The sequence below is a fragment of the Calliopsis andreniformis genome, chromosome 2 (assembly GCF_051401765.1).
Source record: "Calliopsis andreniformis isolate RMS-2024a chromosome 2, iyCalAndr_principal, whole genome shotgun sequence".
NCBI classification, from domain to species: Eukaryota; Metazoa; Arthropoda; class Insecta; order Hymenoptera; family Andrenidae; genus Calliopsis; species Calliopsis andreniformis.
The window spans coordinates 9,697,455-9,723,870 of NC_135063.1; the positions used below are offsets into that span (position 1 = coordinate 9,697,455).

General features: G+C 35.0%; 2 protein-coding genes across 4 annotated transcripts; one reads left to right on the top strand and one right to left on the bottom strand.

Annotated features, from left to right (window-relative positions):
• Positions 1 to 3,839: 3,839 nt before the first annotated feature.
• On the top strand, positions 3,840 to 6,244 carry LOC143188186 (MAPK regulated corepressor interacting protein 2). Of its 3 annotated transcripts, none has more exons than XM_076392299.1 (4): positions 3,840 to 4,023; positions 4,975 to 5,087; positions 5,176 to 5,301; positions 5,379 to 6,244. In XM_076392299.1, exons 1-4 carry the CDS (start codon positions 4,019 to 4,021, stop codon positions 5,453 to 5,455), a joined length of 321 nt encoding a protein of 106 aa, XP_076248414.1. In that variant the 5' UTR covers positions 3,840 to 4,018; the 3' UTR covers positions 5,456 to 6,244. The 3 variants fall into 3 exon arrangements, with proteins under 3 accessions (XP_076248414.1, XP_076248415.1, XP_076248413.1); XM_076392300.1 differs by having other exon boundaries at positions 4,978 to 5,087; XM_076392298.1 differs by lacking the exon at positions 3,840 to 4,023 and having other exon boundaries at positions 4,046 to 5,087.
• A 917-nt stretch (positions 6,245 to 7,161) lies between these two features.
• LOC143188358 (uncharacterized) lies at positions 7,162 to 24,961 on the bottom strand. Its single transcript, XM_076392566.1, has 6 exons — positions 24,775 to 24,961; positions 23,102 to 23,228; positions 12,709 to 12,841; positions 10,204 to 10,348; positions 9,976 to 10,139; positions 7,162 to 7,857 (listed from the first exon to the last, which is right to left on the bottom strand). The coding sequence occupies exons 1-6, from the start codon at positions 24,959 to 24,961 to the stop codon at positions 7,162 to 7,164; spliced, it is 1,452 nt and encodes a 483-aa protein (XP_076248681.1).
• Positions 24,962 to 26,416: the final 1,455 nt, after the last annotated feature.

Consider the following 26,416-nt stretch of genomic DNA (forward strand, 5'->3'; position numbering starts at 1 on the left):
GCTTTAGCCCTTACCACAAATAACAAATAATTTTTACACTTTACACCAATTACTACAATCTTACGTCTACTCACATGCTATTCAGAAAATTCATTTGTAAAACATTTCTCGTTTCTCTGTGTTGGAATTATATGAATGCGTACAATAATTAAAAACATGAAAGAAATCTTTTTCAAAGGAACAGTAATTTTCTAACTTTTTTTCATATTTTATAGAGCGTACAGTTTCGTTAAACATTATGAAAGAAAATACCTGTTATTTTATGTACGTAATGGATTTTCGAATGCTTGTTTTGGTACACACGTGGTCACCCTATTATAGGCCATTTAAGTTAACTGTCACTTGTACTGTTGTACAATAACAGTTGGCCAATAGCAATCGAACCCACTGGGATCACTGTCTATAAGGATCACGGGATTTATAGGCGATGTGGCTTTCCCTACTGTTAGGGACCCTTCTGACCAGTTTGGTTTTCCGTACATCTACTGACCATTTGAACTGAATATGAATGCCCTATTTGAGTGATAAGCTGGAGCTTTCATAATCTCTAGTATAGAATCTTCATCTTCCCTTTGAATGGCTGGGGCCCTAATCATTACTATGATTTAACTGAATTATACTTCATATTTAAATTTTGCAATTTCCAATTAAAACAACCCCTTTTCGCATAAGAAACATTAGCTAGTATCTAAGTCGGTGAGATAATAAAGTATGTACGATGATAAGATATGGGTTATCGATATTATCGATGTTTAAAAAAAAATATTAATGTGAAACTATATAAAATAGATATTTTTGGAACATATGACTAAAACTCTTTCAGTTGGGAAACCTATTAAACTCGCCCTTATTGTAGCATGCACCTTTGTTTCATTTAAGTTTATCGAAACACAATTGTAAAACCTAGTTTTTCTGCTTGATGCACGTAATTAGTTCGCGACAGCGCTTCGATTAATTGCCTGGCTTTCATGTTGATTGTGACAGCGTGAAACAGATTGAACAGACTGAACGAAGAGACAGATTCTATGTAACGTCTTTACTTAAACCCCTCTGGTAATGAAGTATCAGCTGCAGTGTAAAACAGCTTCTATTGTAAAGGGGTAAATAATGTTTGAAACAAATGAATTTCAAGAATTGAGTGGAAAAGACAGCCAAGGCTGTTTTTAAAGCATCTAAACTAAAAAATCTTACTTTCTGCTTTAAACGAATAAAATTAAATATTTTCTTCTTCAAAACCAAAATCTCTTGTAATTTTATTACCTTAAAATAAACAAAATTTCTCGTCAGAATATTACAATTCTCCATGAACTAAAGTGTGTCACGATTGAAAATGAACTAACGTTTCCCCATTCTATTCACAAATCCGTTCAATCATTATTTCACCAGAAACGTTCGAGAATAAGTTTGTGTCGATGTTAACAGTGCTTAAACATTAATCAAGTCGATATATCTGATCGCTGTCATCTAGCAAGGAATCGCACAGTTCTGGTATCTCCTGCTGCGCGATCACAAAGGGTGACAGGACCCTTTCGAAATCGCTTCGAACATCAGCATTGCAGAAATAGACCAGTAAGCATGCGGTTAACTGAAAGTGAAACGCGCTAACTGAAGTCGCAGCGATGGTGCCAGCGATATATGGATATATCGAGGCCACGTTATAGTATTGTCAAATATAACTCGACACGCTATCGTATATTTTAACGAGTAATGCCCCAAGATAACAGCGTCACGGGCATTTCAGATAAATGCCTGAAATGGTTGAAGGGCTATTCGCGTTTTGCTAGACATTCGCTCAAAATAGAGACCACGGCGGAAAACTTCAGGACTTCGTTTTTGTTGGACGTTTACTGTTTTGGTTTGACCTAGTTCCGGAGCACAATGAAGTTCCGCTTTCGAATTGAAATAATGGTAAAGAACTCTGGTAAGAAGCCTGAACAATACTCCAACGAAAGTTTGTCGCTCAAAATGTATTGTCTTAAGATATTATCTTGGGTGTGGCTCGACTGTTAGAAATATAATACTATGTATTGTTTATTATACATGCGTTTACTCCCCTAATTTGAAGTAATTTTCTTAACACAAAAGTTGTTAACGTTGAGCGACTGACTATAGATATCAAACGATTTAAGGTCAACTAGGGCTGCAGAAGATATTAGGTTGACGTGGCTCAAAACTTTTTCAGCACTTAAACTGTTTGAAATTAGAATTCAGAGAGTTTCACAATGACACGACGCTTGGTTTATCATTAAGTATAGATTTTATCATGCACTCGATATTTTCGTAACTTCATACAATAATTACAAACAAGCGTCGCAATCGGTGGCTAATGTTAAATAACAATGGCTACATCTTCATAATAAATTACATGAGAAACTGAATTTTGCACATTAATATTGTATACAGTATTCTATATAATTATATATATAAATATAATTGACATTAAATATAATGGTACATAAAAAATGCATGTCAGAAATTTTCAAAGCACAAGAACTATGATCATAACCACTCACCCGCTTTTTCTGGTTTTAGAGCCTTCTTCATCGCACACTAACTAATATTTGCACACGAAAATATAGTGAATCAGATATTGAAGTCACGGTAATCAAAACTATATTGAATCACAAAAAAATATACGTTTGTGCTACAGGAAAGTAAAGGAAAATTGTGAGACGTCTTGAATGATTGAACTGACGAGAAGAAATTGTTGGGATGCGCGAACATGTATGCGTAATAGCAATTGCCTCGCTACGAGCATGCGCAGAAGTAGTCACGTGACACTTATCTCACATGAAACCAATTTCAAATATTTGATACAATTCGAAATCATATGGAGAGATGCATATAAAATTATTTAATACACGCAAGGATTCCACATATTTTCGAAACGAACGAAAATTTAATAAATTCCGTATTACTACTAAAGAAAATAATAAAAAAAACTTACGTTTGCGATGATCTTTGTAATAATTGTTCTGAATCACTTCGTGTGATTGTTATTAACAATATGTATACTTGAAATTGTTGTTGCGATAATTATTTTATAAGAAGTATTGATCTTTCACAAAATATTGTTCGTTAGATCAATCTCGAAATTCTTACCATCCGAAGAACTTCCGTGATTGGTTCTCCATCTTTCCCGAGAGAGTATAAATACCCTTGCAGGAAGACGAGTGTCTCACTCGTCGCGGGTCCTCCGATGGGTGCGGATCCACTGGAAGGACTCCTGGGTCCTCTGCTACAATGGACCACTTGTCATCCCTTGACCACTGGACATCCCTTGACCACTGGATATCCCTTGACCACTGGACATCCCTTGACCACTGGACATCCCTTGACCACTGGACATCCCTTGACCACTGGACATCCCTTGACCACTGGACATCCCTTGACCACTGGACATCCCTTGACCACTGGACATCCCTTGACCACTGGACATCCCTTGACCACTAGACATCTCCGAAACGTATGTTTCTTTTTTTATTAAAAAAAATACTGGCTTTGAATCTTTTCTACTCATTAGCTTTGCATCGTAGCTTCACAAGCATTACATATATTGCGTATATATAACTCATATATAATCTTTAACATATTTATATTTCTATCTTATCCTGATCCTAATTTTAACATATACCTATTTCTATTTTTTTACAATCTATAGGGTTGTATTATTCATTTCAATTCCGAAGCGCGAACTTTAGACGTCGTAGTGTCGCCATCTAGCCATCGATTACCCAATACTCTCATTTAATACCAACCGAACCTTTGCCATCGGTTTTCCGCGTTACCAACCGAGCATTGTATTCAACCGAGATCGTTGTTGACAGTTCTCGGGGAAAGGTTTCCGCAGCTGTTGCAAGAAACAAACGCTCTCTCTTGTCAGACAGCATCACGGCTTTTGTTTTCCCCGAGACGGTGTTACGTTTGCTCGCGTGGGAAACGATCAGAAAGTTCAGCCGCGAAGCTGCAGTCTCGGCAACGTGTTACCGCTGAAGGGATCCAACGCAGAACGAAGAAAATGAGGTATTTTGCTGTGAAAGTTGCTTTCTTCATTCCCGCGTCACTACGTTTCATCGTTTCGTTCTAATTTCCGTGGTACGCGATATCGTCGTCCACCTGGGACGATCTCGTGCGTATTTCTGGCAAACGGCCAATTCGTTAGTTGCCGTGAGAATTACAGAAGCAACAGCATCAAATGGATAGAGGGAGAAACGGGCGGGAATCAGGAGACATTCCATTAACTGTCATGCAAGGACCGCCATCTTTTTCACCGTTCTCATTTCGAAAGTCTACTCCGTTTCAGTGTTATTATTTTCAGTTTTCTTTCTCGTTGACGCAAACATGTTCAGTATTTTGTGCTCTCCTTCGCGTTTCGTCTTTTACATGACGAGGCTTCGGCATTGGGTTTTATTGATGCTGTCGGAAGAGAGCATTCCTGGAAAGAGGCGACTGATACGAATTCTATATACGTGGCTTTTGACGGGGTCGTTAAATGTGTTTTTATAGCATAATTAAATTAATTTATGTTAATTATCTTGTTTGTGAGATTACTTATTTGTTCCTGTTATCTTATTGCGAATAAATTAGTATTTTGTTATTTTATTGTATGGTTTGTTGTTTAATATAATAGCGTAAAGGTTATATTTTGCTGTTAGCGTAGCAATAAAATGGCGATAATTTCTGTTTACTATTTAGCCTTTATCGAGCGTCATAATAAATGTCAATGAGTTTCAATCAATTCTGTTTTCCACGTGTGTACCATGTGTCTGTTGTAATCCTTTCCTGTTACGTCTTGTTTATTTAATTGAGTGTTTATATGTTCGTCATTGATTATTATATAATTATGTTTATTTTGATTCTCATTATATTGTAAAATCTTAAAATAGATTCAACATACTGTATCCGCATGTACATGTTTCCATGTTTCGATTTTATGATCTATTTTTTAGTGATTTGCACCAAATACTTTTACAGCAGCAGATCACAAATGACAGCGATGAATGGAAAGAGACCGTCGTCAATCCCATCGCGACATCAATCTGATACTATAGCTCAACATTTTGACTTAATTAAGTATATATATGATTGTAAGTAATAGTAAATTGAATTGCGATTACAGTTGACTTAATGTCTTTGATCGATGCATCCTATTCTATTGAAATTTAATTATTACAGCATGGAATACAGTATCCAGAGAGTTGGATATGTGCCATAATCAACCACACAGCAATTCTTCGAATTATAGGAATGGTGCATCTGTCACATATTATCAAGAGAGAGAACCAAACCCACAATTAAAAGGTATATACTAAGTTTATATGATGTTTCCCTTGATGTAGTCTCATTGGAAATGATCAATATCATTGTCATACTTACAGATTTTGAACCATTCAATTTAGAAGCCTGGTGGGGACAACGTGTTGTTCAAAGTATCACCAGGAATGCGAGCTCCTAGTGTCAGGCCCAACATATCGACTACAATCGAACATTCTCAAACAGACATAAGAAACAGAAGAGATAAATTAAAAGTTGCCGAGAATACAGTTCTTTCCTTTTCTAGAAACAATTTATTGTATACTCAAAAGTAAGAGAGTTCAGGAGGATAGAATAGGTATAAATAAGTATCTAGCAATCAGTTTTGAATCTTTTTGATAATAAAGTTAGGATATTAGTGAAAGGAATAAAGGTGATGAGAGAGCATGAGAGAGAATAGAAGAGTCAGGGGCTACAAATGTATAAATAGTAGTAACATTCCTCCAATCTTTTATCGTATTTTAATGTAATGTCGCCTTTTCCTGGACCTTTTTAAACGTCGTGTTTTTAAAAGTATTTTACACGAAGATCGAATCTTAAGCCTTTGCCTGTTTCTGATATTGTCTTTCTAAGATTTGAGAATCAACACATAAATGATTAAGAGGTATAGTGCATGCTAAAACTATTTATTTTATTTGCCAAAACAAAGTAAATATAATTGTAAGAAATAGTTTATTACAAATCAAATTTTCACTGTTACTTAAAGAGAAATGTAGATTAATTCATCTTTTTATCACTTTGTAATTGAGACTTGAATACGGAACGTTGAATCGAGTGTACGTGAATTACACACGAATTCAATGTACCTCGATTGTACGAACTATACAAGAGACGAATTGTGAAGGTTTACCTTTTAAAAGTTTACACATATATGTATTTTTCCACGAATTGCATTTTACATTTTTAATAAATTTTCCACTTACACGTCTAATAATGAGATGGTATTTCAATTTAAAAAGATAAGTATGTTTCAAGATTGTTTGCAATGAAAGTTCACTCACATAAAACAGTAGGTTGCACATATGTATATCTTTGACAAAAGAGAAAGGTATTCAACTTTTACCGAGAATAGTGTGATAATTATTACGATTTTAAATACAATTCAACATATGACTATGTACACTTACTATTACATATATCAATGCGTAAATGATTGCATCTATACGTGTACAGTTATCCTGTAAGACTTATCTGATAACAATTTTTAACAACAAATAACGACTAATAATATCTTGCAAAACACGTGATTATCTTTACCGATCGCACTTAATGGTATTTTTTTATGTACAATTAAACATGAAGAGTATTACTATGATTAGATACGACGTATATCTAGTTCGATACTGTTGCATGTTACGAATGTCGTAACGTTAGGAATTCGTACACTTCAGAGAATGATAAGCATCGCTATGCATCTAGTTATCGACTCAATAGCTTGATGCAATTAAATAATTCGTCATTTCCAAGGAACCGTGAATCATTATCGATCATGGTCCGAGCTTGATCTAACGCGTTCGATTTTAATGTCTTGACGATTCGTTCCAAATTACAAAGGCTCCTCTCTATCGCACGTTTTTCGCTATTGAGCATCTGTATTTAATTGAAACAAACGAAGTTTACATTTTGTGCCGATCGTGATGGAATCGATGTACATTTTCAACGATATACGAAATATAGGTATACAACAAATTACATCTCTCCCGGTCAATATTCTGTAATCGGTAATCTACGAAGTTCTTTGAAATTCAAATTAACCGCAAAAAATATTCAACAATAAAGACAATGTTTTTTAATAAGATGGTCTTTTCATTTTTGCAGAATAAATCATTTAGAATAAATATTTTACGTTCAACCATAAATTAAAAATCGAAAAATTTGTTTACTCACCGTGGCGCCAACGTTTAAACGAGAGAATGAATTTATTCCAGTAAGCGTGGTTTGCGCGGCAATGTTACACATTTTAATTTTCGTTGTTTGCGTGCCACAGGGCACACCTGTTTGTTTAACGTTTACAGACGCGTATATATTTCTGAAAAACATCGAAATCCTATCAAATTGCGGTTTTTCGTACTCGCTTTCATCATCGACAAGCTCCATTTTGATCATCGCCGCGTCATTATTTAACGAAAGGGGATATTTTAATTTGATCTCTCTGTCGATCGATAATTTAAAAATATACTCTTCGTAGAAAATGCCGCCAGAGTGCGTCTCGATGCAGAGCACTCGCCCGCACCTGTCGATCTCTCTGCTCTCGATATCGAACTCGTTCTTTCGATTCTCGTTCCCGCGCAAGAAGGTTCGTGCATTGAGAGTGGTGTCCTTTTCTTCCTCGCATATTTTTGCATTATACTTGTGATTTTCTTGTGTTAATGTGCCACTGGAGTGATCAAAATGCACGACAGAAGGTTTTGTAACTGTGGATCCATTCGGTGAGTCATTATTTAAAATTGTTGAATTAATTTTAGTCTCATTAGAAGTAGCGTGGTCACGCTGCTCATTTTCTCTTTCTGGAATGTCCTGGCGCGATTCCTGCTGCGTCTGAAACTTTCCAACAAATTTATGCGCTATAGTCACGATAATAAATAATAAGAATGCAAAATATGTGTTAAATCGAATCGAGAAATGTTATTGCACCAATATTTCGTGATCGTGGGAGCGTTATTGGTAGTTTTGAATAGTTGAGAAAATCGTGTGACGTAGAAACATGGCGTTTGAATGAGATTATGAAGGTAACATTAGTTTCTACAAGTGAAGCATAAATAAAAGTTGGTGGTAGTCGTATTTCGGCGGGCACGTTCGTAATATCAATTTCTGTAAAAGTATAACGGTAGTACCTTTTTCACTACGACTTATGTTTACGATTATGCTTTTTCGAATTGGCGCGATGTGAAATTTATGCGATAAATAGGGTTTTACTACAGGGGAGTTGGAAAGCATTTGCAGTATGGATACCGAAAAGAGCTTTAATATTTCATGTGCACGAAATATTTTAATATTTATTTCTCCCAATTATTTGAGTTTTCCATTTATTAATATGTCCTCGATTAATATAGATTTTGTTCATATTAAATATAATATGACTAAATTATTTATCAATTTTGATCATTTATTGTGTAGTTTTATTTTCTTCGTAATATCTATCTTAAAAGCATCCCACATTTTTCTAAAAGAGTGCAGTATTGGAGAATCCATTTTTAGAATAGAAAATCTAGCTTCTAGCAAAAGGGCATTATTAAATATTCCATGTCTAAGGGAGCATTCTACATTTTGTAATAATAGACGATGGCTTAATTAGCTTCTACTGTTTTCCATAATCGTTATTTGCATTTTATATTCGTAATTGTGTGCTTTCTTGCTAAACTAAATCCTGCTACGAATTGTACAGGGATATAAAATAGTTCAAAATATTTGTACGTATACATGGAGCAGCTGTTTTTTCCCTATTGATTTTGTATAAAATTTTGTACTAGTTGCACAGACGCATTCGTAGCCACAGGGTATCCTTTATAAGGATTTAATTTGATTTCCACGGAATATTGAAAAAGTTTTCTTCAGCCATGTTTACACCAAGTACATGCATATGTATATTTTTCGATTAATTATATGGAACTAGTATCGTGTAATTTGTACGATATTATGTTTCTGTGTACCATGCTGTATTCGTTATTATAGGCCAGAAAAAGAAAATTATGTTACCAGGGAAACGGAGTGTAATTCTACGGGATATTAATTCTCGTTATGTGCAGCAGCCAATATTCGTGTGTCTGCATTAACTTGTGGAAAATGAGAACGCGAACCAGAGTATTTCTAATTTAGTGTATCGCTTTTTTTAAAATGGTATCATTATCCCTATTCACTGCGTATTGAGAATATCCTTTAACATTAAATGGTTCAACATTTTTCATTTTTTCCAATCCTTCCGTTATTGTTCTTACTGATAGCTTCATTATATCATCTACAGTTTCAAAGAGCAATAGATTCATTTTTGGTAACATTTTATCGAACAGACGCTACAATTTTTAATATTTCTCTTGTTCTGGATAACGAGCGTAAACTTAGTGTATTATGTGCGCGTTAAGTACTGTGAATAGGAATTACTAATTATCACAAGCCCTTCAGTTTCACATGTTTGTACGCTTAATCCATTTGTGCATTTGCGTAATCCTATGTTTATCTCATATAGTAAACTAATTCTGCGTGAGTGGTTAGTTAGGCAACTGTAGACGAAGATATTAACTGTAATAATATTCTTGATTCCAGTAAACAGTTAAGATCAGATCCTAAGATCTGCTGATACAGTGTGTGTAGTGTGTACAATATGTAACTCAATCGAGAGATGTACAAGACTTAAGCACTTGATGTGAATTACAGAATTGTGCATAAATACTGTTGCATAGAGTAAAATGAGATAAAAATTAAGTGACAAAACTTAGAAACGTAGGAACATGATAGAGTAATTTTTAATTAATAGTTTTAATAATTAGAGAAACAAGCTACGACTTCAATTTTATCAGTCTTCATTTGGAAATTATTTTACCATGGAGGATTATTTCTCAAATTTACTTCCAAATATTATGGTCTCCTGTGCATTCTCTGTCTTCAAAAAGTTAATATAACTCCTGTTTAATAGGCATCTTCCAAGTAAAGATCAAAGGTACGAACCTTTCTCTTAAGATTCTTTATGACCTCTTTCAAAACGGAATTCTGTTTCTTCAGTAAGGCCAGTTCCGATTCGTCTTTTTCGTTTTTAGTGGTCCAAGCGAGATGCCGCAGATTCTTCATGCTTTCATCGAATAAGTTTCCTCGCTCGGTCAAGTTCTTCAGAGCTGTTTCAAACAGATACATTCGGCTTACATGGAGGAATCCGAAGGGGAAACGGATAATGCTTACCTTCAGCCACAACTTGACAGACAGAACCGACATCCAAGTCGAAGCGTTTTAAAGTTTCAAGTAGGTTCGCCAGCTCGAAAGTTCGGTTTTCGTGCTCCTGCTGCGAGCTCTGATACGTTTCTACCTCCTCCTCCAATCGGGTTACCTATTAAACGCACGTGCTCGAGATTCGCGTTAAAATAATATCAGTGTTAGTAACTTCAAATCTTTGTATCATATAATCACTTGTGTTTATGGTTATAGCGGTCCTTAGTATATTATATATTAAAATTCTTTAAAGTAATTTGTACGAAACTTTTGAAATTTTGTTTTAAACGTTCCGAGCGGTGGAATATTAAAATGAAAATGCAATTTTTTAATTTAGTGTATTTATAAATGAGCAATCTTTATAATCCTTTTTAATAAGCTTTGCATTTCGTTGCAAATATTTCAGTTATATTACAAGTTTTGAGATTACTATTTTAAGCTTTTTTTTCAGAAAAATCACGCTCTGAAGTTAATTATTCGTAAGCGAATCAAATTACGATTCGCACTAAAGCTGCCTCGTTAACACCGTCACTGTAATTCCATGCAGTTACGATCTCAACTCGGTTGTTATTTAAAACGTGAAAGCTGCTTCCCAAATCCCCGAGATTGTTAAAATCATTAGCATACTGTAACGATAATGGAAAATTGCGCACGTTTTTTGTCGAGCAATTTCCATCAGAAACCACAACTATTCGGGATGGAATGGAGCGTTCGCTCGTGATATTTCCTCCCATCAGATAAAACCTATTCTGTCTTCGTAAAATGTTAGTGACTAGGGTGTTCTGCGTAGAGAGATACGTATTGTTGTTTTGTAAATGAACGGTTTTACGATCCAGCGATCTTCAGCGATGGACCATTAACTGTTTAAGAGCCTTCATCTCGACACCTCTTCGTTTCCTGGTTTCAGTGTTTGCATCCCCCTGGAAGTGGTAGTGCGATACTACGTTCAGGGGATGAGCTCCAGTTAGATCAGCCTTCTCTTAACGTGGACAATCGTAAAACTTCGGCGTTAACTTCGCTTTATGCGAGTGGTGGGCCACTAGAAAATTGCCGCCAGCAGGCGCTAACACGTGGCAAAAATAGAAACGAAATCAATAGGTTGGAAGTGGGAAGGGACAAGGTTGAGGACGAAGACATTTTTATTATTAATTTTATAGAAAAGTGCTTGGGATTTGTTGGACGAGTTATCTGTAATTTACATGGAATTTAGTAGACATTGAATTGAGTGTAAAGAAAATTGTGTTTAGGAATATTATTAAGTTTTGGTGGAGGATGAATCGTGAGAGATATTAATTAATTGATATCAAGAGAGATGAAGTAGTAGTTTCTTGAAATAAAATATTATCGAAACAATTTATCTCTGTAGAGTTCTAATAATTCAACTGACAATGAGCATAAGCGTTACTTCGAAAATCTTTAAATAATGTAAACGATCAAAAGCAGCCTTGGCGTTTTCTGCGCCCCTCTTCATCTTTGTCAGGTTTAAAGATAACTGTATCTGACGTACTTTCTCCAGGAATTGTGAGAGGCACTCAACTGGCAAGCTTTAGACTGCGAAGAAAATTCAGTGCGAAATTTTCTGAAATTCTTCCCAACAGAGTATTCCTTCCTGACAGGAAGATGCTACAGCGACATTTCAGTACTTCATACTATGAGACGAAAGTAATTAACAAACTAGTCTTATAAGCAAGACAAATATAATGGTTTTCAAAATAATGTCTTTTCAGTGTATCACTTTTAATCGTTTTAGTTGTTTATTCGTGGCGTATCAAAATCATTTTACTTCCTATATTTTATTGCTTTGAGGACACTAAGAATCTAAATGTTATGGTGATTAGAATCACGATGAAATCATATTAGCTTACTAAAACTGTCTGTCTAGAGTCTTGGAGTACAGAAGCTTGCAAGTTGTTTCGAGTTTGAAGTTGCTTAAAATTTGAATATTCAAAAGTAATGGAGGGACGACAACTTCGATTTCACGTATCAAAAAGGCGACGTTTCAAAGGGTTCGGTGTACCGATGCGCCGTTTGTAGAAAAAGCTTGACTAAAACACCAGAGTGAATGCATATCAATTAAAAAGTCGCTTTGATGTTGGTTTACGATGCATATAGCATTGGCATTTTGTCTGACATTTTTTGAAGTAGTGTTCCTCATACTATGCACCGAGAAAAATTCGAGTTTTCTTCGTTTCCTCATTTTTCTCGCGTTATATGAATATACAGTTCTACGATTGGGATCTTAGATCAAAGCAAAATCTTTCTATCAGTTTGAAGTAAAATAAAACCTTGTAATAACGAAGTCTTGAGAATGTAACGACCTCCTCTCGTTTTTTCCTTCTTCAAGAAGATGTATTATATATTGATAAGTCAATTGCTTTTTCACGTTCAAAAAAGGATTTCACAAGGCCCTCTTTATTTTAATTTCCATTGTAGTGATGGAAACTGAAGTAAATAATTTTATTAAAGATTGTCAACTACCTTATCCTTGGCTTCGTTGTATAGACCGATTAATTCCTGAAATTGTTTCTCCGTAGTTTCTCGAGTCATCTTCAAAATGTCTTCACATTCTTGTTTAATCAGACCCATCGCGTTGTTAGATTGAATTTTATTTCTGCAAACAGATTATGGGAACAATTTAAGTTTTTGTTCGAGTAATCTTGACTTGAAATTCTTATTTCATATTCGAGTGCGTGTATACAATTTTACTGTGCTGTACAAATTCAATGAATACAAATTTCCAAGAAAATTTCAATAGAAATTTTTTAAAAATTGCTCTGGTCATTGACGTTATATGGAACTTTTAGTTTTCGATTCCTAGTTCTCTTCACGTACGCAATTTTAAGGAACGCGCAGCTCGTGGCGGTAAAAGAGAACAAACTACAAGGAAACTGATGCGTGAGGATTGCCCGATGAAGTCTTGGAGATTTCACAATATCCTATCAGCTTATTGAATTTATTTCCTTTCGAATTTCTTGTTTTCTATGTGGCGAGAATGTTGCCTTTGCTTATGTAATAAAATCCCTAGAGTTTCGTTTCACAGTTCAATGTTGTTTATCATTGCTTTCATATTTCCATTTTTTACTATCACGTAAAAATTAGAAATACAAAACTCAAAGATTTAGAAATATTTTATGATAATTTTGGAATTTAATTCTAAGAAGTATGAACTGAGTTAAACAATTCTCGCAAAGTTCTATATTCTGATCCATGCGTGTTTAGTGACGCAATATTGGGAACATAAAATTTGTGAGAAAGTGTTAAAGATACACTTTATCTATGAACAGTCGTGATGTTAAGAATAGGACATTTCATCTGGGTCTTATTCAACATGTTCAAAAGTTCGAAGATCGATAAGCTTCAAATTCTAGTTCTTCCTTCAGTTCTCCTCGATGAAGCATGAAACCGAATTATGAAGTTCAGAATACCAGCGTATGCAGGAATCTCGAGGTTTGCAATGATGCTTCCAATTTGAAATTCAGTTATAACAATTCTAAGTTTCTCGTGGAAAAGGAATTTCCTATTCACTGTCGAGTTTTCCAATATTTCACTGGAGAGTTTTCAATTGAAAATGTCAATGCAACTGTAATCATCAAAATAAATGGAGTGATTTTCGTAAGCATTAATCTTTCGCTGCCATACTCGCTTAATTACAATATTAGTTCTATTCAACACAGAGGCTATTAATTCTTGCTGATGACATGTAAAATTCCTTTGGAGCGTTCAGTTGTAGCAGCATGGCTGATCGAACATTTGTACTAATTTACCCACCCATTTACATTTCATTAGCTTATTTCGTTCTCAATTCCAGTTACCAAACCTGGCAGGTTTGAATAGACGCTTGATATGTTGGTATATAACAGTGTTACACGTCATGTGCAACATTTAACAAAAACAAATATTTGATGTTTCAATACGATATAACGTTAATTGTTTGCTACACTGTTACACGTGATATGAGCAGTGAAATTGACACTTTAACACTTCGTATTATCGAGGACTTTATAGTAGAGTTTAGAAATTTGTATAGAATTTTCAGTGAAAATAACAAATATTTTATAAAGAAATAAAAGAGTCGAAAATATGCAAATGTAAGTCTTCTAGATTTGAAAAAATAAATTCACAGTGTTTGAACTTTGCATAATCATCGTAGAGCCTGAAACTTATTTCAACTCTTGATCCGAATTTTCCCGAGAACCATCATCGTGGTATTTCGTCTTAATTAACGCCAAACCATCTGTTGATACTCCTTACAAGTTTGCGATTCCTCTTCCGGTAAACAATCAAGCCACAGGCCGTGGTGTATCAAACGTGCCTCCTCTCGAGGAAAGGATAAAATGCAAATTTCCACGTGTACCTGTACAGAGCAGTAGTCAATGACAGGGAAGCAACTACAGGTTGTAACTTTGCCACACGACAAACAATTTCGAATTTCACTATGATAACACTTATTGAGCGCTAGCATCGTGTCAAATTTTGCTTTGGCTTTTGATCGTGATTAATTTGATACTTGGATATTTCTAAAAGAATGGAAGAGCCGAAGAGCGTGTATGTTGATGGAAATAAAGGGCAGGTATTCGATAGGATAATATAAATTTTTAATAGTGCTTTTAGATTTTCATTTATAAGTATTTTTTGATACAATTATTTTCATGTGAGGTATGTAAGTTAAGTTAAAATGGACATGTTAGGAGATGATGAGCAGAAATGCTTTCGAGATAATATGCAGTAGTGTAGGAAGTAGTATGACTTTATATAGTGTTTATCACTTCGTCAGTAGTATAAGTCAATATGTGGTCAGACGTTTACCTAGTAACATATCCCAATATGTAGTCAGCCCGCGCGCAAGTAGATTTTGAGGATCAGACGACTAATTCCAGACTTTCAGAAAGTATTTTTCAAATACTTGAAGAAATTAACAATTTTGAGAAGTATAAGCAAATTTCTAAATTTACGAATATTTTTGTACGATAAAACAATTTAATAATTTACTTATTCAATGGATCATAGCTTAGTAATTGAAGCATATAACATCGACGTTTTGATGCTTTCAGTTGGAAATTAATAATTACTAGTAATGATAGTAATTAAATTCTTTACTTTTCCAAGACGGCATCTAATGGCACGAAATGTCATGCTCAACCTCCATAATTTCCCTCTTTTTTCTTTGAAAGTTGTTTACCAAACAGTAGAGCAATCAGGAAAAGTCCACCAGTGTCAATACCGCTGACGCAAAAGTAAACTGGTCGTACCTCGAGTTTAACTTCCAGCACGACAAATCTTCGTTTCAGTTGGTAAACTGAATCTAACGATCTACGGCCAGAAGACTCAGAAATTTTTAATGGAAATGAAAGCTCTGGTGTTACTGCGGACGTAATGCCAAGACTCCTCCCTTGCCTTTCGATTATGATTAGGAAAAGTGTTTCAGCTGGAACGAAATCAAGGTAGCCATTTGATCAAATTTTCAGCATTTTCTAATTGACTAAATTAGCTTCTGGATAGATTTTCTGTACTTCTAACATGCATCGAAAAGCTCCTTTCTCTGACAAGGAATTTTGGTCATCGTTTTGCATGCTGCGTTATCCTGGATAACGAGAGAGCGTTGTTATTAAGCCTGAAATTCAATTTTATTCATAATTTGTCAATCAATACATGGGTCGTGTTCATCAGCGCGATTGTAGCTTCGACATGCTGTAAAACAAGCATCTGCATTCATGTACATATACCCGTCGGTTTGTACAGCCAAAACCAGCAGCATAACTTCGAAAATACTATTCAAAATTTATCGGAGATGATAAGAGAGTCGACACAAAAGATTTTCTGTAATGAACCATTCTTATTTCTTCTTCATTCATTACTGCTTTAAAGATTATAAAAACGTTTTGAATTTCGCAATGATTTTACCGAAAATTGTATTTCATTCCTATAGAATAAGATATACGTAATATTCAAATCTCTCGTCACGTATAATTGTATGTTCTACATTTTTTTATCGATTTATTTTACTGTATTATACGTATTTCTCATTCATCTGTGTTTCCAAAGAAAATTCTTACAAATGTTGAACTTCCTTTGTTTTACGAATACAGTTTTTCCAAATATCAATGTTTGCGTCTTCTGGATATTTACAAGATAAATTTGTATCGTTTTCTCTGCGGGATTTAATTTTTCAATTTCAAATGAAAATATGTGTTTCAGGATTGACATGTAGTTTTAAATTGAAACACACGTTTCCACGATTACTGCGCACGTAAAATTTTACCTGATTTTCTGCCTGAACGGTTTGTTTGTTTGGCGTTGAAATAGGATAGCGCTTGATAAAATCGTTGCATCAATCGGGGCTCTCTTGCTAATCACACAGTTTATTCAGATTCGCAAATTTGCGCTGTTACTCGACAACGCACCTCACATTTACGCTTTGAGCTTTTCCTGCGAGTTCAACGAGCGTGTTTGTTGGTTTATTTGTCTTAAAAAATCGAGAAAAATGATTTGCCTGGCGGTAGGCTCCAATCAAATATGAATATTCTGAAAGAGAATTAAAATTGATAAAAGATTTTTTAAAATCTACTTTTCTGAAGACGAAAAGTAGTTTAAAACTTTCTTGTAACAATATTCCACAATAGAATAATTAATATGCACAGTCTCAAGTAGCTGAAGAATCTACTTACCCCTAGCCTTTGAAATCTATTATATCGTAATGCTTTTTGAGACTTTTCGCGGAAGGCTCCTCAATAAGCACTCATTTAAATCATTCGAGGAGGTGGGTAATATTAGCAATTTTTCTAAACATTACTAGCATTCCTTCGATAAGAGTAATTAGTGACAGTTACGGATGAATTTACAAACGCCACTACAGTATTACCACTTTTGCTATCGATACCGATAGAATTTGATAAGGGGGGTTCTCATTTATCGAAAAATAGCGTTTCAGTTGTCACAGTGTCAGCAGAAAAACCGGATGATTTACCAGCAATCGGTGACGATCCGTGAACACGATTGTGAGGATGCACCCAGACCGAGTAAACGTCCGGTTCCGGTGACAGAGGATTTATTGTTACATGAGCCACGTAACGCGATATTCTACCTATGGCCTCTGCTGCCCTTTGCTGGCCCTGCCAATGTGTGAATAGCTTCTGTAATTGGCAAACTTTTATATATCGCATAGAGTCTGTCGAACATGGCAATTGGCTTAAGGTTCCGCGAAAGTAATTGTCATTCAGATATAATTGAAATTTGATAGTGAAGTTGTAGCAGAGTGACTTTTTGTTACTAATGCTCTAGGCAGTAGCGTTCTGTAATTGATACTGGATTTGCTTTATCCAAAAAACTCTTATATTTACCTTGTGCTCTTTTATTATTTTATGAATATATTTTAATGAAATATTAAGCTTCAGATATAAGGATTTTGGGTATTTTTGAAAGTGTAAGCCTACTATTTGTTATATACTTGTATATTTATGGAGTTAGGTTGTGAGGACGTAGGATAAAGTCGTGAGTTGGTGTAGGATAATAAAAAGTAAATGATGTTCGACTGATCTATACTATATCATCGTTTTTATATGAAATCTATCGACGTAAGGGTTCTTCAATTAATCTTCCATAGAAAAATGTTTCCATATTCTTCGGTGTTGAATAATCAAACGACTTTACACATTTAAACGAGACGTATTTCGAGCTAACCAATTTTTGGTTTAACGAATGTTCTCCACTTTTTCGGTTTCGTGATCCTTCTCATGCTGTATGAAATATCCTATTGACAGAGGTTCCAATACGTAAAATACAACATTCGAATGCTTTACAATGTTAAAATAAATATGAAGCTCGGACAGTCTTTTGTGTTCGTTGCTTTTTTAACGCCCTTTAAACTTGTGACACTGTTTTCAGCAAACACAGATCGGTAGGTTAACATTTTACGAAGTTTCTCTGCCAGTTAATACGCTATCGACGATCAATTCGTCAAATTCTGTTTACTTTCGCTATTTCAGCAAATCACCTGGCCGTGTTCGATCATCGGCATGTTGTTCCAAGATTCCACAAACAAACCAGAATCTATGAATGTTTTAATAACGATATTTATTTTCTCAGTATCATATGGCCCCGTGTTTGAGGAATCAGTGTGGCTATTTAGCCAAGTATCTAATAAAAATTTTCTTCGATTTCTTTATAAGAAAACTTTATAGCATAGGACTTAAAAATATATAAAAGTATATGAAAATTGAAAATTGATAGCATTGAGAGATTTAAGATACAATCGGCTTAAATACACTTAGAGCGCAAATGGAGTTCAATCTGAAATGGATTTCAGATTGAGTATTAAGAATCAGGATTATGGAGTGAACTAATAGTGAATTGACCTGGAACCATATTTATTCTAAACTACTATTCACTTGACGCAGAAATATTATTAACTTTAAGAAGCTTTTAGATAAAAAATAGTAGTAATAATTGGAAAAATGATACCTGCAGAAATTGTATTTTTTATTCATTTTCATGTATATTCCCAGAATCTAAAAAAGTTAACTCAATATTTTGCTACCAAATACCAAAACTCTTGAAAATTTCAACAATAAGTGACACTCAAGAAGCAGCATAAAAGAATACATTTTTACTCGTGTGCCTGAAGAATTTTCGATGATTCAGCCTCTTATCCTTGCGCAGCAGTGAACCAGAGGACAAATGGCACGGAACCATCGACCTCTTCCGTTCGTAACGGAGCCACGAAACAAATGGCCAAAGTCTACGAGCGCGTTGCCATCGGATTTTCAAGAAGATGCAAACGATTTGTCTCTTGACTCCCTCTTATTCCACGTTACTATTCAACTGCGTCTTCCCCCTCCAGAAAAACCAATCAGAGCTTCTGTCCAGAAACTCAGCATGAGTTACAACAAAAAATCGTCTATGAATTATTTTTCTACGTCCTCGACATTTCCACATGCGTGGAATGGAACTATTTTATCATGTGTTAGACAGGACGAGCTGTTTCATCGAGTCGTAACACTCGTAACGAAATCGTAACAACCAACGCTGCAGTTGAAACAATAAAACGCATTTTCGCGTGTTCGCATTTCTAAACGATAAATCGCAGATTCTCGTTGCCCTGATATTGCATCAAGAAACTAGGCCACCATTTTGATTCGTTCTCTACGATCGGTTAGACGTTACTGATTTAATGACTACTTATAATTGCCTTTTTGAAAAGAAGGAGAGAATTCAGGATTGATAAAAAAGTTTTAAAACAGATTCTACGAAAAATGTATTATCACTGAGGAGATCACCCAGAAGTCTAATTATTTATTATCTAAAGTAATTTAACGATTGGAATTTGAACTATTATTTTTTTATGCTATTATGAGACAGTCTATAATATTACAGAGATTTTTTTGTGGTTTTACTGCTGTTTTTTATCTTTTAATAATTGGATAATCAATTATAATAAATATCAAACTGGATATATCGAGATAGAATTGCTAAAATTATGCAATGTCGAGTGAAAACTAATAATTGGATAATATAATAAAGGTTCATTATAGTTTTATAAGTTTTTAAAAAATAATAATGGAATCACAGCAACCAGTTTCGTTCCTCCCTTTAAATATTGGAGGTCCTGTGGTTATTCTACATCTAAAATTCCATCGGTGTCAAAGTAATATGAATATTAATGAAAAAATATTGAAGATGAAGTTATTGGAATATTAAATTAGAGAATTTTAATAATCGTATTCGTATCATGGTCTCTTGAAGGTAATTAATCCGTCGAGGGGTTCATTAGAGACGGAGATTATTTTCGGACTGAATTGAAACGAATCGTTATTAGAACCTCACGAACCATAAGTCAAGGTATAAATTCATTTATCCGGGGTCTCGTATTAGCATAAGGCAAAAGTAGCGCGAAAATGCTAAAATTTGCGGGAAAGTTACGAGATTTATGGAATCAACGAAACTTTTAAAAGCAACGACGGTAACCTGCTCCCACTTTTGCCACTGTTCGTGACTTTTCTGACTTTCCTCAGGAGTCGAATTTCAGAAACTTTTCCCCTGTATCTTTCGTTTCGTGCTCCGAAAGCCATTTTTCGTCCTGTTCTCTGGCTACGTGGGATTTTGATAAGCGTATAGTAACTTCAAACCTATCATCTCGCGAGAAGGCTATGAATTCTCTCAGTATATCAGTTTAGTCGATGATAAACAATTTTAGGTGAAAAACTTATTTCATCGTCGTTTTTTATGTCCAGGAAAAGCTGTTATATTGCTAGGATTCGCTGCAAATAAGTTTTATCGCAAACTATTATAGCTACCTCTATGTAATACATATTTGAGTTCAGAGTTATGAGGTTTCTGCGGCAAAAGTTGTAAATTACGGTTTCCAAATTGAACTAGTGGGTTACGAATGTGGGAAATTAACAGTGGGGAAATTCACTGTCTGTGCGTGATTTCATATTTCAGGGTATTACAAAATTTTTTTAATACTTTCGGAAGTGCTTATTTAGAACGTAAAGAATAATCATTTGTCTGTTTTATGCGACAGTCAATTATATAGATATGTTCATAAAAAGCAAAATTTGGACAATAGAGTTTAATAGCAAAATAAGCTTTTCCAACGAAAATCCCTGAGCTCCCCTTTAAACTCTAAATATCACACCCTGACACATTCAATTTTTCCTATTTTTCATACATCGTGAAAAATCTCCTACATGAATTAAACACACAGAATATCGATCAATCATCCGACTCGCCCGTCTTTTCCCGACAACTGACAGCAATTTGCACCCAGAATGCACGAAGGGTAATACTGTATTCTCGTTTCAGGTACGAGGAATGAGTATAAATCGACGCGAAAGAGGAGTTCGAGTAAAATAGACGACAGGTGGATCTGGTACTCTTTACCACCCGAGAAACAACGGAGCAAATTCACGATAGGTGGCCTGGGCCGAGATGCAAATTGCTTGACGGCGACGTTAAGGAGGAAAATACGGAAATTGAACTCGATCGCTGGCTGATTCGTCGAAATTAATCCCCTAGTTAATTAAAGCTCTCGGATTAGGTTTGAACAAGAAGAGACTGCGTGGACTCGAAATAAAAGACGTTGTTAATTGTACGCGTTTATAATTGAGTAAGCCGTGAAACGACTGGAACCTGAGAGGAAGGAAGCAGTATAAAAGGATAAACGATTCTTAAGGTGTGGAGTGGAAAATAACCAGCGGAATGCTTCCACAATTATGGATGAGGTGCTACGAAGAGGAGAGAAGGGAAATGATACCGGATTAATTAAAATGGAGGGAAAGTTTCAGGTCAAAGAAGATCGTTGGGTGAGTACCTGTCTTCACTTCTAGAATGTATAATCCTATAACAAATTGGTTAATTGCATTTGTGGTTTTAAAGTGTTCGATTGAGGGTCTTAGGATTTGATCGATAGAAAATCCTGTTTAATTGACGTGTGCAATTGAATCCATTGTGCATGCAAGGGTTCTGTTTGGATTTAGAGATACGTCGATTTAGGTACATACGCGCAACTAGGTGTTCTGTTTCGTAGGATTCGAGATTAATGTTATAATCCATCGATAGGGAAGTAGGTGTTGCTACTATGTGGTGCCAATACACCACACAATTTCCATAATCGTGCTAATAGCTTGCTATTCATGTGTAACACGATATGATCTTATCGTCGAATGCTCTTCAAAAATGTAATAGATATGTATGTTGCATTTGGCTACCATCGACTTCGAACGTTATAATCGGATGAAATTATCGTGCATGACCAGTAACATTTTGATTTTCCAAATTATAGAGCACAATTTTGCATCGCGTTAATATGTATTGAAAATGTCAACGACATTTAGTATTTGAGGTACTCATGTTTCAGTATGTAGAAGAAATTAATTTTTCTTTTTAAATTATGATTGTCACTTTTTGCACATATTACTTGAAATATTGTATCTAAAAAATTAAAGATGGGATATAGAAAAAGTCAATTATCAGATTAATGAATTAATTTGAAATGAATTTTCAAAGAAACAAATTCGTAGGTGAGCAAAACTATTCTTCGAATCTACTTGTTCCCTCTTCAATTTTTATTAAAGGTATTCAAATGATGTGTTATATTCTTTCACTGTATCAGTAGCTCACGTAGAAGGTACAGAGTGAAACTAAACAATTCTCATTAATCTACATTTGATACTTTTTCAAACAATAGTGCAGCCACAATGTGAAAAATTTCAAAGACTTAGGGAGAAATGAATGAACGACAAAAAGTGAGCATTCCTGCGTATATTTCACAGATAACTGACGTATTTCGGCCAACGTTCGACGGTCCGCAATTGGATTTCTCCTGGATTTTCAACCGATCGGATCTTACGTCCGTTGATTCTCGCTTTCCTCCAATCGTACTTTTTCCTAGCATTTCGACAGGGAATGTTCGTTTGATTCGTCGGCTAATCAAGATTAATGGGAATCGAGATCAGGGACTATATCCCCTTTAGCAAATTTGCATAAGTGTGTGCACTGACTGTCTCCTATTGGTTCGAAACCAATGAATAATGCTTCGAATTATAACGTTGACTTAACAGAACATCGATTCCTGTTCGATTGTAAAGCTGTTTAGTTCTCTTGCAATTAGAAGTGAGGAAGATATTCTTGCCTCGATAGTTGACATTAGTATATGTGAGTGTTAGCACGAAAAACTTGGAATTCAAAAACAGTTTTCATAGAAAAATTAGTATTATTACCTTGATTACAAATTCTATTATTTTCCACATTCTAGAAAAATATGAAGTACTCTAAATTTTTATAATAGATACGACTAGCTTGAAATTTATCTTAGTTAATTAAATGTTTAGAGAATGAAAAATAATACCATCTACAAATGGCTAACATGACATACCTTTCAATAAATTCTTTCTGTTGGTAAAAAGCGTTCTTCCAATGGTCTCTTTCAATCATCGCGTTCGTTAGTTTCGAGTTCAGTTCTGTTCTCATTTGCATCGTCGCGTTGTTAAGCTTTTGAACCTCTATAAAAATGATCGTTACGTTACTTTTCTCTATCTTTACTTTCTTCCATCACAAGGCGTAGGTACTATAACTGCGCTGGAGAATACTGTACAATCATCTTTGCATTCTTTTTCGCGTGAATTCTCATTCGCGATGCGGACTTTTTCCTAAATTACGCCCCGAAAGAAAAGTTTGCAGGATGTTTCTCGATCGAACTTTCAACTACGACCCGTCGAGTTTTCCTGCCTTTTCCCTGTCTTTTTAATCGAACCGAGTAAGAAGCACTTTTCCTTGCGCGACGATGTCGAAAAGTTAAGTTTGACTTCGAGATTCCTACTATAACAGCTGCGAGCAACTTCGAAATTTTTGCTCCGAGTTAGTGGAACTAGATTGAAGACGAAATATTCTTGAGGAACAGCGCACAACGAAATTTACGTGCCTGTATGTACAGTATCTTTGGTGTACGATCAAATTTATGCAAAGACAGCAGTGTAGCTCAAACAGAGCAAAACATATATGTACAAACAACTCATTTTTAAAAATTGTCCATAAAAATTAATATAAACATTCGATCGAGAATAAACAACGTTTTTTCGTGTGTGGGAGACAAACAGAATTCTTGTCGACATTTGGATTTGATTAATATTAGTCCTGGTTTCGCGTAAATGACTGTTCAGCGTTAACAAGTAGCACGAATAGCACGATACCTTTTTCACGCGTTTGAGCCTTCCTCAAGTAGCCTATTATTTACCTACGTTAACGAGGGAAAAGAGTAAAAATATCAGATAAATAATATTCTCCTCGGTGCGAGATGTCTGACAATCTTACTTTTTCATACAAATGATGACGTGGAATAACCCTTGTTATTTCTGCCTGAATTATTGCCTGAATTAGCCTGAATTTGAGAAAGATGGAAGATACAATTTCCTCTAATTATGTGTTATTTGAATTTTATATTGTATGATACAGGTTGGTCGAATTTAGTATCGAAAGTATTCGTAGTCAAATGGTTCGATCTCAAAGGTTATCGATATCACATTCTGTAATTCTCGGACCAAGTGTTCTAATGTAATCGAATCTCATGACACAGTTGTCTCTGTGACGGTTCTAGAATTGATAGCACGATCGTGTCTTCGCACACAAATGTCATTGTCACAGAGTTCTAAGATCTTAATGTCATCATGATCGAGTGTCATGAGCAAACAATCATGAGTAACAATATACTCTCTCGTCGATAGATCAAAAATTGTCTTGAAAATTTCTAGAACTTTTTTTAACAAAGCACTTTCATATACAAAACTTTGATATTTTTCTACTCATTATGACATCATATTTCTCTTAAAAAGTGAAGTTTCAGTTTAAACATAACTGTTACTTCATGATTAAATATTTAAGAAGAAACAAAAATTTTCTGATGCATTCATTCCAGAAAGGTAAGAGATGTTACTGATAATTTTTATTTCATTTCAAATCTTGCCATCTTTATTAAAAATTTTCTCCTGTTTTAAGCCTTGCAACAGAATCCTATGTTCGAAAACTATTAGACAAAATTCGATTAGAACTCACCCTCGCTCTCCTGTTTCATGCGATTAAATTCGACTTCTCGTCGACCCTGCGACTGCAAGTTGATTTCGAAGGCTCGTTCCAGCTGGGAAAACTTTGTCCTCAGTTCTGCCAGGTTTCTACGCAATTCCGAAACTTCCGATTCCCTCTTTCGCAATTGCTTCTCGAGGCACTGTTGCTGCGTGTCCATCTTCTCCGTAATTACTTTAATTAAGTCACAGATACCGAGTTTGAGAAAGCGATGTTTGCTGTCTTAAAGAAGAAACTTTCTCTATTTCTTTCGTTGAAAACTGGATATGCTATTTCTCGTTGCTAAAGATTTTCCAATTTGGTTACGTGAACTTGGTTAATTTCTGTTTTAATTCACCATTATAGAAAGACGTTGCTTTAGATGGGATTGTGTTGAATTCGCAATGTGGAAACGTTTTGTTAGTAGGAACTTTTCTTTTAGAGCCGTTTACGTATTTATGTGCAACGATGGGTCAATTTAATTTTTTCATTTATCAGCTCGTGCCATACAGTAAAATTTTTAAATTATGATTTTTATTGCACCATGTTTTTATATGGTGTCTAGTTTCCAAGTATTTTAAATTCGAGACATTGAATATATCACGTTGTTCAACAACATTGGATTATTTTACAGTATTCATTAAATTGAATACAATTATAATTAAAAACTATTTCAAGCATTATTTTCTCAATATCTGCTTCATCATTTTCTTCGTCAATGTAATTAATGCTTAAATTCATTTTAAGCCTTGCATGCTATCAACAGTATAATCTCTCATGTACACACTTGTATTACGAACCCTTTAATTTCGAGCGTAGCACAGAGTTCCAATATCCACAAATTTTCTGATGGCTTTGAGCAATCTAATATAAGTGATGCAATTAATGTTTTATTTCATTTTATAATTCCATTATGGTAATATTTCATTATAGAGGTATTGTGTAATGTTCCAAGATCTTCGACGAGAAATAACTCAGCATGTTTATCATTATCGCTGTGTTTACTTTTAATACATGCAATGTGCACTTGCCTGATTCCTTCCAATAAGCTCAAAGAAATCACGAGCACTCGATCTACTTGTGGTAGAAATAAATCAGCGAATTTCGTTTTTCTGATTGAATTGTTTTTACGGTTCTTAAGTTTGGTTATGAAACATCGATGGAGGCTTGATTCCATCTCGAAGTTCGGCAAGAGCGGCCAACCGAGGCAATCGAGCTGGGTAATCGATTAGAAAGAAGCAAATACCAATTCGATGGCAGAGAAGGACCGTCTCAATCAGGCGTTCGTAATTTCGCGCCAATTACACATCTTGTTTATCCTCACATGACCAAATATCACGTTTTCCTTTCGTCGTGAAACGAATCGTGTTTTTTTTACCAAGTATATCACTTATGAAAGTTTTACAGGGTAAGAAGTATAAGGCTACCAGATAGTAAAGGAACATTTCAGTAAAAGAGCCGCGACTTTGGACAAGAAAAATCTGGCCATAGTTTTCTAACTTTCTTGTCTAGCAGGCTTTCAACTAACTCGAAAGCTCTTTGAACCATTACTCGAAAACAGAACGTGTGCTTTAGTTTGGTATCATTTTTACGAAGTAGGCGGAGTAAAAAATTTGGGAAAAATGGGCAATAATTC